Genomic DNA, 17,482 nt, shown 5'->3' with positions numbered 1-17,482 from the left:
CTTTCCAAACCTGAAATTCCTAAATGCAATCTCAGAAAGCATCCTGCCTAACCAACTTTATTTCATGGATGAAGAAACTCAGATCCAGAGAGAGATTTGTCTCCAATTAAACTTCTCTCTTAATGGGGTAGGAGAAATAGTTCAACAGGTCAGAGTGAACACTCCGCAAGTAGAAGGTCCAGATTCAAGCCTTAACACCACTTGGTCCCCCAAGTACCACCAGGAATGGTCCCCAAGTACAGAGTCAGGAGCTGCCTCTGAGTAATGCCAGGTGTGGCACAAATCACAAACATAAGGGGGAGAAGGGTTGGGGCCATAAAGACAGAACAGGGGTTAAAGTGGCTGACCACAATTTCAATCGATGGCATCACTTAGTACCCAAACGCTGTCAACCCCCGACACCTACCCCACTGCAGACAAATAAAATGAAATAAAATATAATAAATCTCTTCAAGCAAAATATCTTTAATCTTTTCAGGAGTGACTTAAGTGATACAGCTTCTGGATTTGAACATTATAACTGTAGTTTACTGTTCTAGTGGAACTCTTAGATGTGGTACCCAAACATAATTATTAGAGTTCTGATAGGAGCAGGATAAAATGGAATGATTAGCCACTATATACCTTCTCAGGCATGCTACTGTTAAGACTCCTTAGCCTCAGCAAGTGGTCTAAGCCACTTAAGCCAAAAACTGTCTTTTAGTAAAGTTGTGGACATTACACATTATCATAATCAAGCTCAGATCTCTAGCTGATCAGCTAAACTCCCTGGTCAAGTCATGCTCTTTCTGCTTACCTGGCTTTGACACGCATTTCTCTTAACTAAGTATTCTGGTTACTCCTTAATTTTTCCTCCTACACATTAAAATTCTAAGAACATGTCTTCACTAAAACTGATCTTGCCACAGAATCCTAGCTAATTCCAAAAGTCTTGAGCAACTAGTTCTCTGCAACTCTCCAGTGACCAATTCCTCAAATACTTTAAGAAACCCTATTTTCTTTATCACTGCAAGACACTTTCTAAAATCACCTTTAAAAGGAAAATATCCACATGGCTCAAGGACTAAAACTAAAACTGAGCAGGCAAGGGCAGGGCAGGTAGTTCAAGAGGTATTCTGAGTTTGAGACTGAGCTCAATCCCCAGCACAGAAAGGTCCCCTGGCACTGACAAGTGGAGCTATGGTGGGTGGCCCCTGAGCACCAAACTGCCAGGTCAGCTCAGCATCACATAGAGTGGCTCTAGGTTCTGGATAGCCCCAAAATATGGGCAGGAAAAGATTATACATAAATATTACATTTTTGTATCCACCAAAAGAAAAAAAAAAGAGAAAACACAAACTGTTTAAGTTAGCAATCTAAAGGAGAAAAAGCTAGGTTTTGCAGCAAAAGCACTAGCAACCTCTGCTAGGAGTTTAAATAGCAACCCGTAGTTCCCAGGATACTCTATTTTTACATTTATTTGTCTTGTCTCCTTCCCAACTTCATAGTTCCTGAGATATGAAGACATTTTTAAGTCATCCAGTGAAGGAGCCAGAGAAATAGTACAGCTGGCAGCCCTTGTCTTGCTCAGGGCCAACCAGGTTCAATCCCCAGTGCCCCAAAAGGACGCCTGTGCCCCACCAGGAGTGATCACTAAGTGCAGAGCCAGGAGTTAAGTCCTGAGCACCTTTGGGTATGGTCCAGAAAAACAAACTCATATAGTGAAGAAGTCCAAGAAAACATGTTGACTACATTGGAATCATCTTAAGAAAACTTTAAAAGACACAGTTCTACTTTTCTACTAACACTATACTGCCATTTGCTTACCAAGACCCTCCTACTAACACCTACAAAACTAGGACTTCATAGGCCTAAGTTCTGCAGAACACAAACACACAACTTTATCTGGGAACCTCATTCCTTGACCTATATTTGAAATTTCTTTATAGCAGGAAGCCTGTTATTTCTGAAACAACTTATTCTATCATTAGTTTTGGGGGCTGGGGAGGGGGACAGTGGGAGGTGGGCCTCCCAAGTGGTGTCCAGGGAAACCTGAGGTCTAGCATGCAGTTCAATCTCAAGACCTGAGGATTCAGGGGATACTCCTCACAGTGCTCTGCTGGACCTGATGTTTAGATACGAGGGCTGGCGATACAGAGCTGTTAAGGATGGGCAATGCTGACAATCAAACTTAGATCCAATAGTTCTATTCTTCACGTTTTACATGCCTAGTATGTATAAGACCCAGATTTGATCCCTCAGCAAACATACCCTAACCCTGCCCTACCCCTCACCCTCCCGGCAAAAAAATAAAGACATCAGTATTCTTCCCTTTTATTAATATAGGCCTTTAAGGAAAGTCCTTTTAAAAGAACTCTTGGATGCTGGAGAGATAGAACAGGGGTTAAGAGACTCGTCTTGCTTGCAGCTGTCCCCAGCACTGCATACAGTCCTCCAAGGATCACCAGTAGTATGATCCCTCTGCACAGAGTCCAGAGTAAGCCCTGAGCATCACCAGGAATGACCTAATCCCCTACCCAAATTTTAATAAAAAGGGCTCTTGGGTCTGAGAGAGAGTTCAATAGCCTAAGCGCATGCTCTGTTTGTAGGAGGTGTAGGTTTCATCACTGGGACCACTAAGCAAAGAGCTGGGAGTAACTCCGGAGCACCTCTGGGTGTGACTCAAACACCACCTCCACCAAGAACAGGGCTTTTCTCCCTTTTCAGAGGCATCTGTCATTCACAGTTAAAAGGAATGCACATGAGGAGCTGGAGAAACAGTACAGCGGGTAGGGTGCTTGCCTTGCATATGGCTGATTCAGCATCCCATATGGTCCCTGAAACAAGGTCAGGAATAATTCCTGTATGCAGAGCCAGGAATAATCCTTGAGCATTGCCAGGTGTGGGCCAAAAACAAAACAAACAAACAAAAAAAGAATAGTGTACATGAGAATTTCTAAAACAGAATTCAAAACCAAAATTCCTATTTGCCGAAAATAGCACAGCGGGTAGGGCGTTCGCCTTACAAGCGGCCAACATGGCCAACCCAAGTTCGATTCCTCCGCCCCTCTCGGAGAGCCCGGCAAGCTACCGAGAGTATTCGATATGCCAGACACAGTAACAACAAAGTCTCCAATGGAGACGTTACTGGGCCCGCTCGAGCAAATCGACGATCAACGGGAGGGCCTTTACCTGCCTTTACCTTTACCTTAAAAAAAAATGAGACACGACAAAGATTAGCCTAAGTGTCTCTCAATAACAATCAGAGCCTAGATCAGAGGGTTTATTTACAATCCAAGAAAAGAAAATATTAATACAAGCATTTTTCAACTAAACATTTAATCCCCTGTCACATAACCTAAGACCCATAACACACAAGAGCAAAGAAACAAGATTTAAAATTTAAAAGTCTTACTATATTGTACATGTAAATAAGAATTCTATTAAGTCACTATATTTGAAAAGTTAGCAAAAAAACACTTTACCTGAGATATTTGGCCCTGGACTTTTGTAAGCTGAGTTGTTCGAATATTTAAAGATTGGCTTCTTGTTACAGTTGCTCCAGAAAGAGATTTTCCATTCACCTTTCTTTCATGGTTACTATTTGCTAGTGATCTCTCTTCAAGAAGAACAGCCTCCCAGGGATCCTCCGCTAGCAAACCGGACACAATTTTCTCTTCTTCATGTTCCAACACTTCCACATTGTCTACCTTCGGCTTACTGAGAGGATCCAAGTCTAACCAGTCAAATTTACTAATATCTTCAGACTTCGGAGATACCTGAAGATTGCTCATTGTAGCTTTTGAATTGATCTCCAAATCAGTCCTGGCTTTTCCATTTTTTAAAAATTCGGAGGTGCTAGCTATTTTGTCAAACAGCTTTGCCATGTCAGGACTGACCACTGGGCGGTAGATAGGTAAGCTTGCTTGTGGATGAAAAGGAGCGGCTGGTGTCAAAGGATATGAAAAGTACGGAGACTGTCCCGGAAGACTTAAATATAATGGCTCGTTAGAAGGAAAAGTGGTGGGCATCCCGGGACTTAAGCCATTCTGGAATGCAGTCTGTTTACTACTGTAAGTTGACGGATAAATAGAAGGTAAAGTGTAAGTGGCAGGTCCAGACAATCCAGGTGGCCACTGTCCTCTCTGAAGAGCTGGTCTAAGATAGAGCTGTGCTGAAAATGAAGGGCTCAGAACAGGAGTGACTGGCAAGACAGGTGTTCTCCTAGTCTCGAAACTGTCGTCCAGCAATAGTTTCTCCAGTTCTGCTTGGGTGAGCTTTTCGACATCAATATCCACTGCTCTTTTTTGGGTGTCTGATTCAGGAAACACCATGAGATCATCCTGTTTGTTATAAACTTGTGCTTTTTGTTTGGTGCTATTTGACAACGTGAAGCCCGCTGGATTATCAGTGACTTGTCTATCCCTTTGCAGTTTAGCCAAAGCCTCTGCTTCCATCTGTAATGCTTCTTCTTTGTCTACCTCTTTTGTTCTTGTGTGTTCCAGATGTGAAGATGAACACTGCTTAAATCCACTATTGCTGGAAATCTGAGCCATGACCACTTGAAAGACCAAACTTTCTTCGAATCTTGTAGCTTCCAAAATATAAAGACCTATAAAAAAATAACAAGTAGATTTTTAATAAATTTATTTTGTTTGCTACCCATCTCAAAGCCTGGCAAGCTCCCCATGATGTTTTTGATATGGCAAAAACAGTAACAAGTCTCACAATGGAGACATTACTGGTACCCGCTTGAGCAAATCGATGAACAACAGGAGGACAGTGCTACAGTGCTACCTATCTCAGATAATTTTTTTTCCCATTTTGGGAGACAGACCCACCTGTACTAAATGACTTACCCCTTTTTCTGTATTCTGTACTCATGGTGTACCCAGGGACCATAGGTGGTGCCAGGGATTGAACCTGGGCCGGCCACATGCAAGGAAAGCACACTACACTCTGTATCATCTCACTGACCCTGATTTAGGATTTAAAGGCACTTTAATACATTAAATATAAGAGAAAGATTTCAAGAAATGAACAGGGGAAATACAAAAGGAGTATTTTTAAAGTATCTTATTCACTTGTGGGTTAAAGGAGATGCTGAAACATGCATGATATTACCAGGAAAGTGAACATAATAAATGAAGTCAAGCAGCTGCCACTTCAGTTGTCACCAACACTACTATTAACTAGTAGTACTTCTGGCAATTTTCAGTATTAAGTGGCTGACCTATTCACAGCAAGCCAGAGAAAGGACTTTATATAGGGGGGACCCAGTTCAATCCCTGGGATCCCATACAATCCCATGATATACTCCACCAGGAGTGACCCCCTTCAATCAGAGCCAAGAATAGCCCCTAAACTAGGTATGGGCCCCTCCCGCCCCCCAGATGAAGGAGTACAAGTATTCGGGCACTTGCTCTGCATGTCAATGCCAGTTTGATCTACAGTACTACATATGGTCTCCAGTCACTGACTGGAGTGAATCCCTGAGCACAGAGCTGGGAATAAATTCTGAACAGTACCAGTCTGTCCCCACCCCCCACCCTCTAGCCCCCTGCCCCAAGAAAAAAATTCTAAACTTCAGGGCCAGAGATGTGACATACTGGTAGAACACAGTAGCACTGTCCTCCCGTTGTTCATCGATTTTGCTTGAGTGGGCCCAGTAACATCTCCATTGTGAGACTTGTTGTTACTGTGTTTGGCATATCGAATACATCATGGGTAGCTTGCCAGGCTTTGCTGTGTGGGCGAGATACTCTTGGCAGCTTGCCAGGCTCTCTGAGAGGGGTGGAGGAATCGAACCCGGGTAGGCCAGGCCAGCCGCATGCAAGGCAAATGCCCTACCACTCTACTATCACTCCAGCCCAGGTAGAACACAGTACATACTTCAAATACGTAAATACATGGGATTCATCACAGTATCACAAATAAGAATACTGTCTTGCTAACAATGTATCAAGTACTTAAAGGAAAGTACTGATGCCTATGATTTATACTGAAATACATTGGGGAAGGGGTGGGCCGCACCCAGTGGAGCTCTGGTTACTCTTGATTCTGCACTTAAAAATTACTACTGGTGATGCTAGGAAACCGTATAGGATTGCAGTGATTGCCCTACATACTGAACTATCTCCCCAGTCTCTGAAATACATTTTTTTAAAGTATGAATTGATAGTAGAAGGTGAATTACATGATAAAATATCACTGTATCACTATCATCCTGTTGTTCATCGATTTGCTCGAGAGGGTGCCAATAATGTCTCCTTTCATCCTAGCCCTGAGATTTTAGCAGCCTCTCTTTACTCGTCCTTCCCAAGGGTGCCACACTGGAGTCTCTTTCAGTGTCAGGGGAATAAGACCCATTATTGTTACTGTTTTTAGCATATCGAATACGCCATGGGGAGCTTGCCAGGCTCCAGCTTTGTGGGCAGGATACTCTTGGTAGCTTGCCGGGTTCTCCGAGAGGGAGAACTAGACATGATAAAGTATGTATAGGAAAATAGTAGTAGGATTTAGGTAGTTGGTATTTGGGTACTTTAAAATTTTAAATTCCTAAAATTGGTCACTTGTGTGAAAATTTTCACAATAAACCATTGGGAATTGGGAGAATGGGCACAAATTCTTCCCATACCAGTACAGTCTCTTTTGAAATGAAAATCTATAGTTTATTTTATTAAAATGTTGGTTTTAAAATGTCTAGGGGCTGGAGTGATAGCACAGCAGGAAGGGTGTCTGCCTTGCACACGGCTGACCCACGTTCGATTCCCAGCATCCCATATGGTCCCCTGAGCACCTCCAGAAGTAATTCGCGAGTGCAGAGCCAGGAGTAACTCCTGAGCATCGCTGGGTGTGACCCAAAAGGCAAAATAAATTAATTAACTACATAAAATGTAGCTTCTATTTCTCCACTCAATCTAAACTGATCTTGTGACTTGCTTTAACCAAAAGAATGTGAAAGAAGACTCTGGGAATTCAAAGCCTCGTTTTAATGAGGCTTTACTATTTCTGCTTTTCCTTTAAGTGTAGCCAAATACTATATGCAAAAGTTCACAGATTATGAATACCTGAAATGAGATGCCCAACAACCAAAAATGTAAGTAAAACCATAACCTTAAACTGTGTGTCCACAGCCCAAATGACCACTGCCATGTAAGGGACTCAAGGCTTTTATCAGTAAAAGCAGTAATCCAGCCTGAGTTCAAGCCAAACTGCTAATCCACCAAATAATTTTGAAATCACAAGCTACAGAGCAAAAAAGGATAACTAGAAACCTTTTCTCCTTTTAGAAAGACAAGTCTGATGCTGTCCTAAAACATGCTTTACATGAATTTCTGTATGCTATGCTCCACGGCCACCATCACTTTCCTAAACTTGTCCTCAGCACGAGCAGCTACCTTTCTCTTTATAAACAAAAAGAAAAATTGCATTTAAGTTGCTTCTGCTTGGCTACCATAAAAATGTTCAGTTTGCAGGCGGAGAGAGTACATCAGTAGGGAGTTTGCCCTGGACACGGCTGACCAGGATTTGATCCTCAGCTTTGCGTATGGTCCCCCAAGCCCTGCCAGGAGTGATTCCTGAGCACAGCTGGGTATGGCTCAAAAAAGCCAGGAAAATAAAATAAAAGTTCAACTTTTCTTCATGATGAAGGGGGGAAAATCCTGTTTATTTTGAATTTTTTTTTTGTCCACACCCGGTGGACCTCAGGGGTTGCTCCTGGCAATGGTCCAGGGACTATCAAGTACTGGGACTTGAACTGGGGCCTCCCACATGCAAAGCATGTGCTCTAATCCTTTGAGCCATCTCCCCAGTGAAAATCTTAACATTTCCTTTTAGACTTTAGTAGTTTCTCTTTTTTCTTTTTCACTGCCAAGCATTTTAAATAGGTGACCTAGAAAGTCTTTCTTTATTTATTCTGCCTTGGAAAAATTAAGCTTGTCCTTCAGGGTGCAATTCAAATACATCCTCCTGTATTAAGCAACTATCAGAATTCATCTTTCAGCTCAACTAAATATTTTAATTTATTTAAATACTTTCTATTGTGTTGCTTTTTTTTTGATCTGCTCAGCCTCCTTTCTTCTTATAGCAGAATCTACAATCACAATTTTAAAAACTACTTATTTAAAAAAAAAAAAAACTCCTTTTGATTTCATTGAGTTTGGACAAGAGCTGGACCATCCTCTCTCCCCATCCTCTCCATTCCAACTCCAAAGGATCCAGTTTGGTTAATGTGATCCAGCAGGAGGTGAATTAGTTATTCAATCAAAACATAATAGGATGGCTAGGGGTGGGAGATGATAGCAAATAAAAGGAAGCCCCCAGATAGGATCTTTCTCTCAACAGATTCACCTACGCCCAGAATGATTGCAGAATCAGGACACGCCCACGTTAGGCAGAATCAGGCAGGGCTCTTACACCCAGGCAGTGACAAGGTACTGAGCACAGGAGTTTCACCCACATACACATGGTAATGGCCTGAATCTAAGGAAAGCCAGGACGAGAGTGAGCCACTGAGGTACAGTACAAGCAGCCCAGCATCAGGTACGAAGCACAAGGACTGACAACACACATGTGGTGGTAGCCGGAGACTAACGAAAACCCAAACATCAGGGAACTCCAAGAGGCCCATGAACAAGGTTCAGAGTAGGAATTCGTACACTGGATAAAGAACAGCATAGGGACAAATGAGCCAAGGGATTCTGAAATTTGGAGAGTTTATCATTGGTGTAACTAAGCTGATAGGGTATAAGCCTGAAACTACTATAGAGCTACCAAGGTTACCCCCTACTTATTGATATTACCTAGGAATTACCAAACCAAAAGTAAAGATAAATGAAATGAGATAGATTAAAATACATTAAATTTTTTTATTCAATCCATAACCAAGTCAGTTATTTCAACTATATAAATCAATCAGCCTCTATTCAGGGCCTGACTGATAGTCCCATGGGCAGGGGGCTAGTTTTGCACATGGCTGATCTGGGTTCAATCCCAGGAATCCCATATATGTTCCCCAGGCCCTGGCAGGAGTGATCCCTGAGTGCAGAGTCAGGAATAAGTCTTGACTACTGCGAGGTTTGACCACAAAAATTTTCTTTAATATTTTTAAAATAAAAATAAGCTCTCCCATCTTTTTGCTTCTATTAGTTAAAAATTGCTCTCTTCCACTGTAATTAAAAATTACCTGATTAAATCAGAATTTTTACTTTGTGTGCCTAATCAACAAACTAAAATTTAGCTTTTCAAATGCTGAGGACTGATTTACTCATTTTTTATTCCCTGCAACAGTAAAAAAGCAACTTGTTTAATAAACACAAAAGTTAATTTAATAAACAGGTATTTTTAACAAATGGGCTATTATACAGTCCTTTAAGATATCGCAGACAATAAAGATTTGACATATGATGAAAGATATGAGCTTAATTTAATTGCCTATTATTAAATAAGGACACTAGGATATAATTTTCACAAAATCAAAAGGATTAAAACAAAATAACACTTTACAAAGAAAGATACTCAATTATACAGCCAATCAGCGATTTAAGTATTTGCTTGGCGTGAAGTACAGGAGCTGAGGTGCTTTCCTAGTGTGCGGACAATTCAAATTCGGTCCTACAAGTCGTGCCAAAAGTGACCCCTGCACACAGAGATAGGAGTAAGCCCTGAGCACCCTCCAAAAACAAACAAGAACAAAAAGTCTGTCCAAAAGTAACCCTGTGTTTTCAGTTATTTTTCTGGGACTCTTACAGTGGTATGCTTCATTAATTTTTTAAAATAAAATCTCCACTTGATGACATTTAGCAGGAAATAATTTTTTACATATTAATGTAGGAAAATTTGTACATACCAACATGAAAATTTGAAAGCTAATGGTCCTTTAATTCAAGTTGGTAAAAACAATTACTAGTATCTGAATAATGACTGTATACCATTTGCCAAAAACATTAACATGTTACAACCCAGTAACAACTGAACTCTGTAAATACTTAAATTCTTCAAAAGCGGGCAGTTAAACTATTAAGTTCTGAATATCATTTGCAAACCAAACCCAGAATTGATTTGAAAGCTCCTAACCTCCTAGTCTTCGGTAGTAGACTTTCATTTACAATATAAATTTAAATGAAGAAAATAATTAAGTCCTGTTACCCATCAAACTGCTTAGATCTTAAATGTCAAAATACCAGGGCCAGAGTGATAGTACAGCAAGAAGGGCATTTGCCTTATACATGGCTAACTCAGATTTGATCCCCAACATCTCATATCGTCCCCCCAAGCACCATCAGGAGTGACTCCTGGGTGCAGAGCCAGAAGTACCCTGATCATCGGTAGGTGTGGCCCCAAAACAAAACAAAAAGCCCTAAGAAAATGGAGAAATAATGATGAGCTCAATAACTAATTTTTCTTCTAAAACGAAGGCAAATCTAAAAAAAAAAGTCATTTGTGGTACTTTGATGGAACTGAATATTATGCCATTACTAAATAAAATTATAGATTGTAGTAATCATATATTGCTTTTAGCTTATTATTAAATGTCTTGATGGCTGTGTGTACCTCCAGTGACTCACACGTGAATATGGTAAATTAATACATATTGCAGCACCAGCAGTGTGTTAAGCAAAAAAACAGAGCTTTAAGCAATGTACTAATTTAATCCTCACAGTTTCTGCTAGTAGCTACTATTATTACCTCTAGTTTACAAATAAAGAAATTTAAGCGCACAAGTTACATGCTCTGCCCACAAGTTATAGCTCACAAAATTCAGCCAATGCTAATTCATTATGATACATTTTAGTGGCAACAGTTACCTGGAATCATTAAATGTCTAAACTCACCTTATCAAATGTAGATACCAACATTATTCCTCAATTCTGTTATTTCTGAATTAATAAATGTTTATCCCTCCTTTTTTTTTTTGGGTTCTTTGAGACACCTGGCAATGCTCAAGGGTTACTCCTGGTTCTGCACTCAGGAATTACTTCTGGTGGTGCTCTGGGGAACCATATGGGATGCCGGGAATTGAACTCACATCTGCCGCATGCAAGGCAAATGCCCTACCCACTGTACTATCACTCAGCCTCCTTGTTTCTTTTCATTATATCATGAATTAAGTAATATTTCTATTGAATTACAGCATGGAGACTGGAAATCAGGTAGGGGCCACTTTGCAATAAATTTCAAGGAGCCATAATAACCAAGAAATATTTGGAAGGGTATAAAGCCCTGAAACGAGGCCAGAGGGGCATGCCAGGCACCGAAATCCAAGCTTCTGCATCACATATGCCCCTGTAAGCCTCCAGCATCATCCTTGAGGCCTCAGCACTGCCAGATCCAGGCACGGGGGCCAGGGGATTGCCACAGGACTGGAGCACACACATGCAGGAGCACCAACTCAATCCCCAGCACCACACAGTCCCCCAAACACAGTCAGTTACGGCCCCCAAAGCTAACCAAAATATCCTAATACCTAAAGAAAATACAAAAATTTTATATTACCTTAGCATAAAGGATATCACATTAGAGAATCTATGTACAGGTTGGAGACACAGTTCAAAGGGCTAATCATACTTGCATGTCTGAGGCCAAGGTTCATTCTCCAGCACTACATGATCCATAGAGCACCGCCAGGAGTGGCCCCCAAAACAGAAACAATTAAAAAAAAAAGAGCTGTAAGAAAATATGCAAGTGCAAAATTTAAAAAAAAACAATAATAATAAAAATAAGGTTTGGAACAAGCAGTACTAAATCTAGCAGTCATCTCACAGTAAATCTAGGTGTAGACAATGCACCGGGCATTGTTCTAGGTGCCGAAAATACAGAGAAGAATAACCTAATCCTTAAAAATGTCAATGAGTTTAAGAGAAAGTTCAAAAGAATGAGTTGAGTACATGTTTTGCATTTGGGAAGCCCAGGTTCAATATCCTGCACCCTATGACTTCCCAAGTAGTGCTAGGAGCAATCTTCAAGTACGAACTGCGTCCCCAAAACAAAATGGAAGAAAATAAAAAAAAAATTTGATACCCAAATCATCATATTAGAGATGCTGATTTTTCACTAATACATAACAAAGATGCCGCTCTGTCTAACGTTCATTGATTTAAAGAAGGCCTTTAATTCTGTTGAGACGGAAGTGGTCATTGAAGCCCTAGCCAATCAGGGCGTACAAACTCAATACATCAGGATCCTTCGTGAGCTCTATTACAGATTCACCACCAGGATCTCACCATTCTACAAAGAAGTAATCATTGATGTCAAGAGAGGAGTTTGGCAGGGTGATACCATTTCACCAAAACTCTTCAGTGCCACCCTCGATAACATCATGCAACGACTGGAATGGGAAAGAACGGGAGTGAAGATAGATGGCTGGCAACTACACCACCTCTGTTTTGCTGATGACTTCGTTCTAATAACACTAAACATCAGCCAAGCGGCACAAATGCTGACCGACTTCGACCGTGAGTGTGGAAAGGCCGGACTACAGCTGAATCTTACGAAGACAATGTTTATGAGAAACAGCCTTGTTCCTGATGCCCCATTCGCTCTCAACGGAATGACCATCTCCGAATGCAACAGCTATGTGTACCTAGGTCAAGAAGTCAACATGACAAATGACCTGGCACCCGAGCTGCGCAGGAGGAAGAGAGCGGCTTGAAACGCCTTCAAGAGCATCGAAGAAATAGCTAAGAGGACAAAGAACCTCCAGCCGCAAGCACATCTCTTCGATTCCACTGTTCTTCCTGCATTAACATACACCTCAGAGACCTGGGCCCTACGAAAACAGGATGAGAATGCTATTCGGGTCTCTCAAAGAGGAATCGAAAGAGCTATGCTTGGAATATCACGATTCACTCAAATGAGAGATAGAATCCGGAGTTCTGATCTCCGTCAACGCTCAAGAGTCAGGGACACTGTCTCATTTGCCAAGGCATCAAAAATCAGATGGGCTGGACACGTAATGAGGTTTACAGACAACTGCTGGACTAGAGCCATTACTGACTGGACTCCACGGGACGTCAAAAGATCGCATGGATGCCCACCTACAAGATGGTCAGACTTCTTTGTCAAGACCCTGAATGATCGGTTTGAGGCTCTGCATGTTCCTAGAACGAACAGATGCCATTGGGCTACGCTAGCACGCAACAGGGATGAATGGAGATGTTACTGGCACCCGCTCGAGTAAACTGATGAATAAAAGGGGATCAAGTGACATAACAAAGAACTCATTTTTAAAATGATGCCCAAAACAGGGGGTGGGGAGGCACCCAGGGAGATAGAACAGCAGGTAAGGTGCTTGCTTAGCACATGGCCAAGCCAATATGGTACCTCAAGTCATGCCACAAGTGACCTCTGAGGAGAGAGAGAGGCAGAAGGAAACCCTGAAAACCACCAAGTGTGGCCCAACAACACAAGCAATCTCCAGTGCTCAGGAAGAGTCAAATGGAAAACATGTTGAGGACAAAACCAGGGTAGTCTTGGTAAACTAGGGTAGAAGACCTGAAAGTTCCATGATCTTTGAAGAAGTGCAGCTTTCCTGGCATCTCAAAGTGTTCACTAATCCAGAAATTCCCCAGACCCTAAAAGTTATCATTTAGGAATTTTTGTGGAAATGTAAATTACACACGCATCATTTCTTTGGCTACTGGTGATTAACTCAATCTCTAAACTCCCTCTTTATCTCTACTCCCAGGGGAGTGGAAGCATCAAACCCCTCAGCATGCCCTATCTTTCTGGCAAACAGTCACCATCATGAAGCTATCTAGAGGTTCTAGACACCAGACATTAGTCTTAAGGGGTCTGGGGGTGGAGGGAACTCATAATAACTCAAGACATTCTAAGGGTTTTAGAAGTTACATGCAGAGAACCAAGAAGAAAGAATTTATTTTTATTTTTTAAATTTCATCCTGGGCTGGAGAGATAGTACAATAGGTAGGGCACTTGCCTTGCATGTGACTGACCAAGTTCAATCTCATGCATCCCATGTGGTTCCCCAAGCACTAGTAAGAATAATCCCTGAGTGCAGAGCCAGAAGTAAGACCGAGCACTGCACCCAAGCACTAGTAGGAATAATCCCTGAGTGCAGAGCCAGAAGTAAGACTGAGCACTGCCAGTAGGATCCAAAAACCAAAACATAAAAAAAAAATAGTAAAACACTTTCATCACTGCTCATTCAAGGAATTCCATACAGCAACACAAATGAACAAACTAGAGACAGATACCAAATATATACCAGTATGTGGCTGAGCCGCAGAGCACTGGCCTTGCATGTGGTGAGGTGCTGAGTTCAACTGCCAGCACCATTTTAAAAAATGAACAGGGAAGGACAGAGAGAGTAAGAGGGAATGTGCCTGCCACAGAGGCAAGGGGTGGGAGGAGGGATACTGGGAACATTAGTGGTGGAGAATGGGCACTGGTGGAGGGATGGGTACTTGAACACTGTTTGGCTGGGATGCAATCATGAGAGCTTGTAAGTCTATAACTGTATCTCACGGTGATTCATTTAAATAAATAAATAAATGAACAGGGTCCAGAGAGACAGTATAAGAGTGAAGGTACTTGCCTGCAAACAACTAAACTGGGTTTGATCCCTGGTACACATATGGTTCCTGAGAACCACCCAAGCATGACCCTGAGTTCAGAGACAGGAGTAAATCTTGGGTATTTAGGGTATGGCCCCAATCCGCCCTTACAAGAAATATAAATGGCAAGCAAATAGTAAAACAGAAAAAAATATTTATATATATATACACACACACACACACACACATATATATATATATATTTAAGGCATTTGCCTTGCATGCAGTAACCCTATTTGAATCACTACATATGGTTCCCTTTACCCGACAGAGCCAGGGGTCACACCTGAGGTATGAATAGGCCCTAAGCACCAACTGCGCTCAATGAACAAGAAAAATAATACTAATATATACGCAACATGGGCTGACATCGCCTATGTTCAGCATCAGCTCCACCACAGACACCAGGATCATGATCACCACCATCACAACAGCAACAACAAAAGGGGGACAGGGATGTACTTCAGAGATGAGGCGCATCCCTTGCATGTGTTAGGCCCTAGGTTCAATCCCTGGTACTACAAAGCAAAACAAAGAATATTCTAAACTCCCTATACCTCCCTCCCTACCAACTCTGGTAAAGTAAAGTAAAGGCCCTCCCATTGTTCATCGATTTGCTCGAGCGGGCCCAGTAACGTCTCCATTGGAGACTTTGTTGTTACTGTGTCTGGCATATGGAATACTCTCGGTAGCTTGCTGGGCTCTCCGAGAGGGGCGGAGGAATCGAACTCGGGTCGGCCATGTTGGCTGTGTGCAAGGCAAACGCCCTACCGCTGAAGAATTTGCTACCGAAACATTTCATATCTATGGAGTATATAGCAAAAAAAAAAAAATGACATGACTTTTTTTTAATCTAGCAAACTGTGTGAACTGTGTTTTTTAATCTAGCAAACTGTGTGAACTGTGTTTTTTAATCCCCTCTAGCAAACTGTGTAGTACAGTGGGTAGGCAGAGTCAGGGACATTCACAGGTTGGGGCTATTCACACAGAAGCAAGCTCCCTAAAGCCTGCAGTCAGGGCTGCTTCAGGGATCCTCATCCAATACACCCCAGCCAATGTTTCCCTTATCACGATCTCCCTACAGGGAGCCATTCATTTGTTTCCCTCAGGCGCTAACTAGAGTCCCTCCCTTCCACTTCCCACCGAGTTCCTAATCCCCAGCCCAATCCTCCTAGAACCTTCTGTGCCCCTCTTTAAACTTCATGAGCATTTCAGAGGGAACTTGGGACTAATACATTATAAATTCTCTGCCCTGCCTTTTTTCTGGGAACACTGTACAAGTTCAGCTGTGCTGCTGGTGAGGATAAATCTTGCTTCTTTGTGAGTACGTGCTTGGTTCTTCCCAGTTTGAGGGCACATTGTGGGTAAAAGCACTTTCCTCACACACAACCCACCCTGTTTCCTAAGCACCTCCAGAGTAGAGCTAGGAATAAGCCCTGAAATGTCAGGTGTGGTGCAAAACAAAATGAACCCAAAAATTATAAAATCAGGGACCAGAGTGATAGCACAGCAGGTAGGGCTTTTGCACTGCATGAGGCTGACCTGGGTTTGATACCCGATATTCCACATGGTCTCCTGAGCACTGCCAGGAGTAATTTCCGAGTGCAGAGCCTGGAGTAGCCTCTGAGCATTGCTGGATATGATTCCCCCCCCCCCAAAAAAAAACCAAAATAATAATAATAATAATTAGGGGCTGGAGTGACAGCACAGCGGGTAGGGCGCTTGCCTTGCAAACAGCCAACCGGGGCCGACCCCAGTTTGATTCCTTCACCCCTCTTGGAGAGCCTGGCACGCTACCGAGAGTATCTCGCCCGCACGGCAAAGCCTGGCAAGCTCCCCGCGACGTATTCGATATGCCAAACACAGTAACAACAAGTCTCACAATTTGTTGTGAGACGTTACTGGTGCCCACTCGAGCAAATCGATGAACAACAGGAAGACGGTGCTAATAATAATTAAAAGAATAAAATCTGGTTTCTCGTTTTTTAAAAAAATACTCCCTATGTCCTTTCTCTTTGTTTTTGCTGCTACAGTGGGATTGTGCTGCTCACCGGGATCCCAAACTTGGTGGCAGTGCACTGGAGAGCACACAATTTGTTGTGGTGCAAGGGATCTCATTCAACGAGTGGGGTGGTGCCAGAGTCGAACTCAGTGATCAAACTCAGAGCAAAGCAGCAGGTGCTTTCTCTCTCACTGAGCTAGAGGTGGGCCCTGGTTCTTAAATCTCCACTGAGTCACTTAATAGTATTGCACAGAACAGGATCAATCTATAGAAATGCATTCATTGCATTTTAAAACAGAAATAAACACAGGGACATGGTGGAAAGGGGGTAGGAGTTGTCTTGAGCACTCTGATGGTGGCAAGGAAAGGTAACTGTGTACACCAAGATCATAAATGTCAACACCAGGGCAAGAGCGCTAGTTCAGCTGGTAGGGAGTCTGCCCTGCATGCAGCAGCGGAGTGGGCATTGTTTGTCTTGCATGTCTTCAATCCTAGCATCCCACATGGTCCCCCAAGCACTGCCAGGAGCCCCAGAGGACCACTAGGTGTGTGACCTCCCAGAACCAAAATAAATAAATAAATGTCAACACAACTGTAAACACGTTACCGTAACCATTATTAATAACAACAAAATACAAATAAAATATGTAAAAATAAATACTTCTGGAAAACAGATGGATCATACATTCTCACCGCTCTAGGTATGCCCAGTAAATTTATTTTGCTTATTTGAATTCAACTAAAAATTCTTTTCAGCGGGGGCTGGGCCACACCCAGTTATGCTCAAGGTTCACTCCTAATGGTTCAGGGCACCATTTGCAGTGCTGGGGATCAAATCAGAGTTGGTCAGATGCAAGGCAAAAGCCTTAATCCCTATATTATCTCTCCAATCCCCAAAATCTTAAAAAAATTAAAAAGATAAATA

General features: G+C 42.2%; 1 protein-coding gene across 1 annotated transcript in view; it reads right to left on the bottom strand.

Annotated features, from left to right (window-relative positions):
- PIK3C2A (phosphatidylinositol-4-phosphate 3-kinase catalytic subunit type 2 alpha) overlaps nt 1–17,482 on the bottom strand; it is a 106,561-nt gene that overhangs the window by 77,710 nt on the left and 11,369 nt on the right. Inside the window, exon 2 of the mRNA XM_056115902.1 lies at nt 3,465–4,591. Coding sequence (XP_055971877.1) covers nt 3,465–4,535 — 1,071 coding nt within the window. The 5' untranslated portion in view covers nt 4,536–4,591. The remainder of the gene's footprint in view (nt 1–3,464; nt 4,592–17,482) is intronic.

This window comes from Sorex fumeus, unplaced genomic scaffold (genome assembly GCF_029834395.1).
Source record: "Sorex fumeus unplaced genomic scaffold, SorFum_2.1 ptg000030l, whole genome shotgun sequence".
In the NCBI taxonomy this organism is placed as follows: domain Eukaryota; kingdom Metazoa; phylum Chordata; class Mammalia; order Eulipotyphla; family Soricidae; genus Sorex; species Sorex fumeus.
This window is presented reverse-complemented; position numbering and strand designations above follow the sequence as displayed.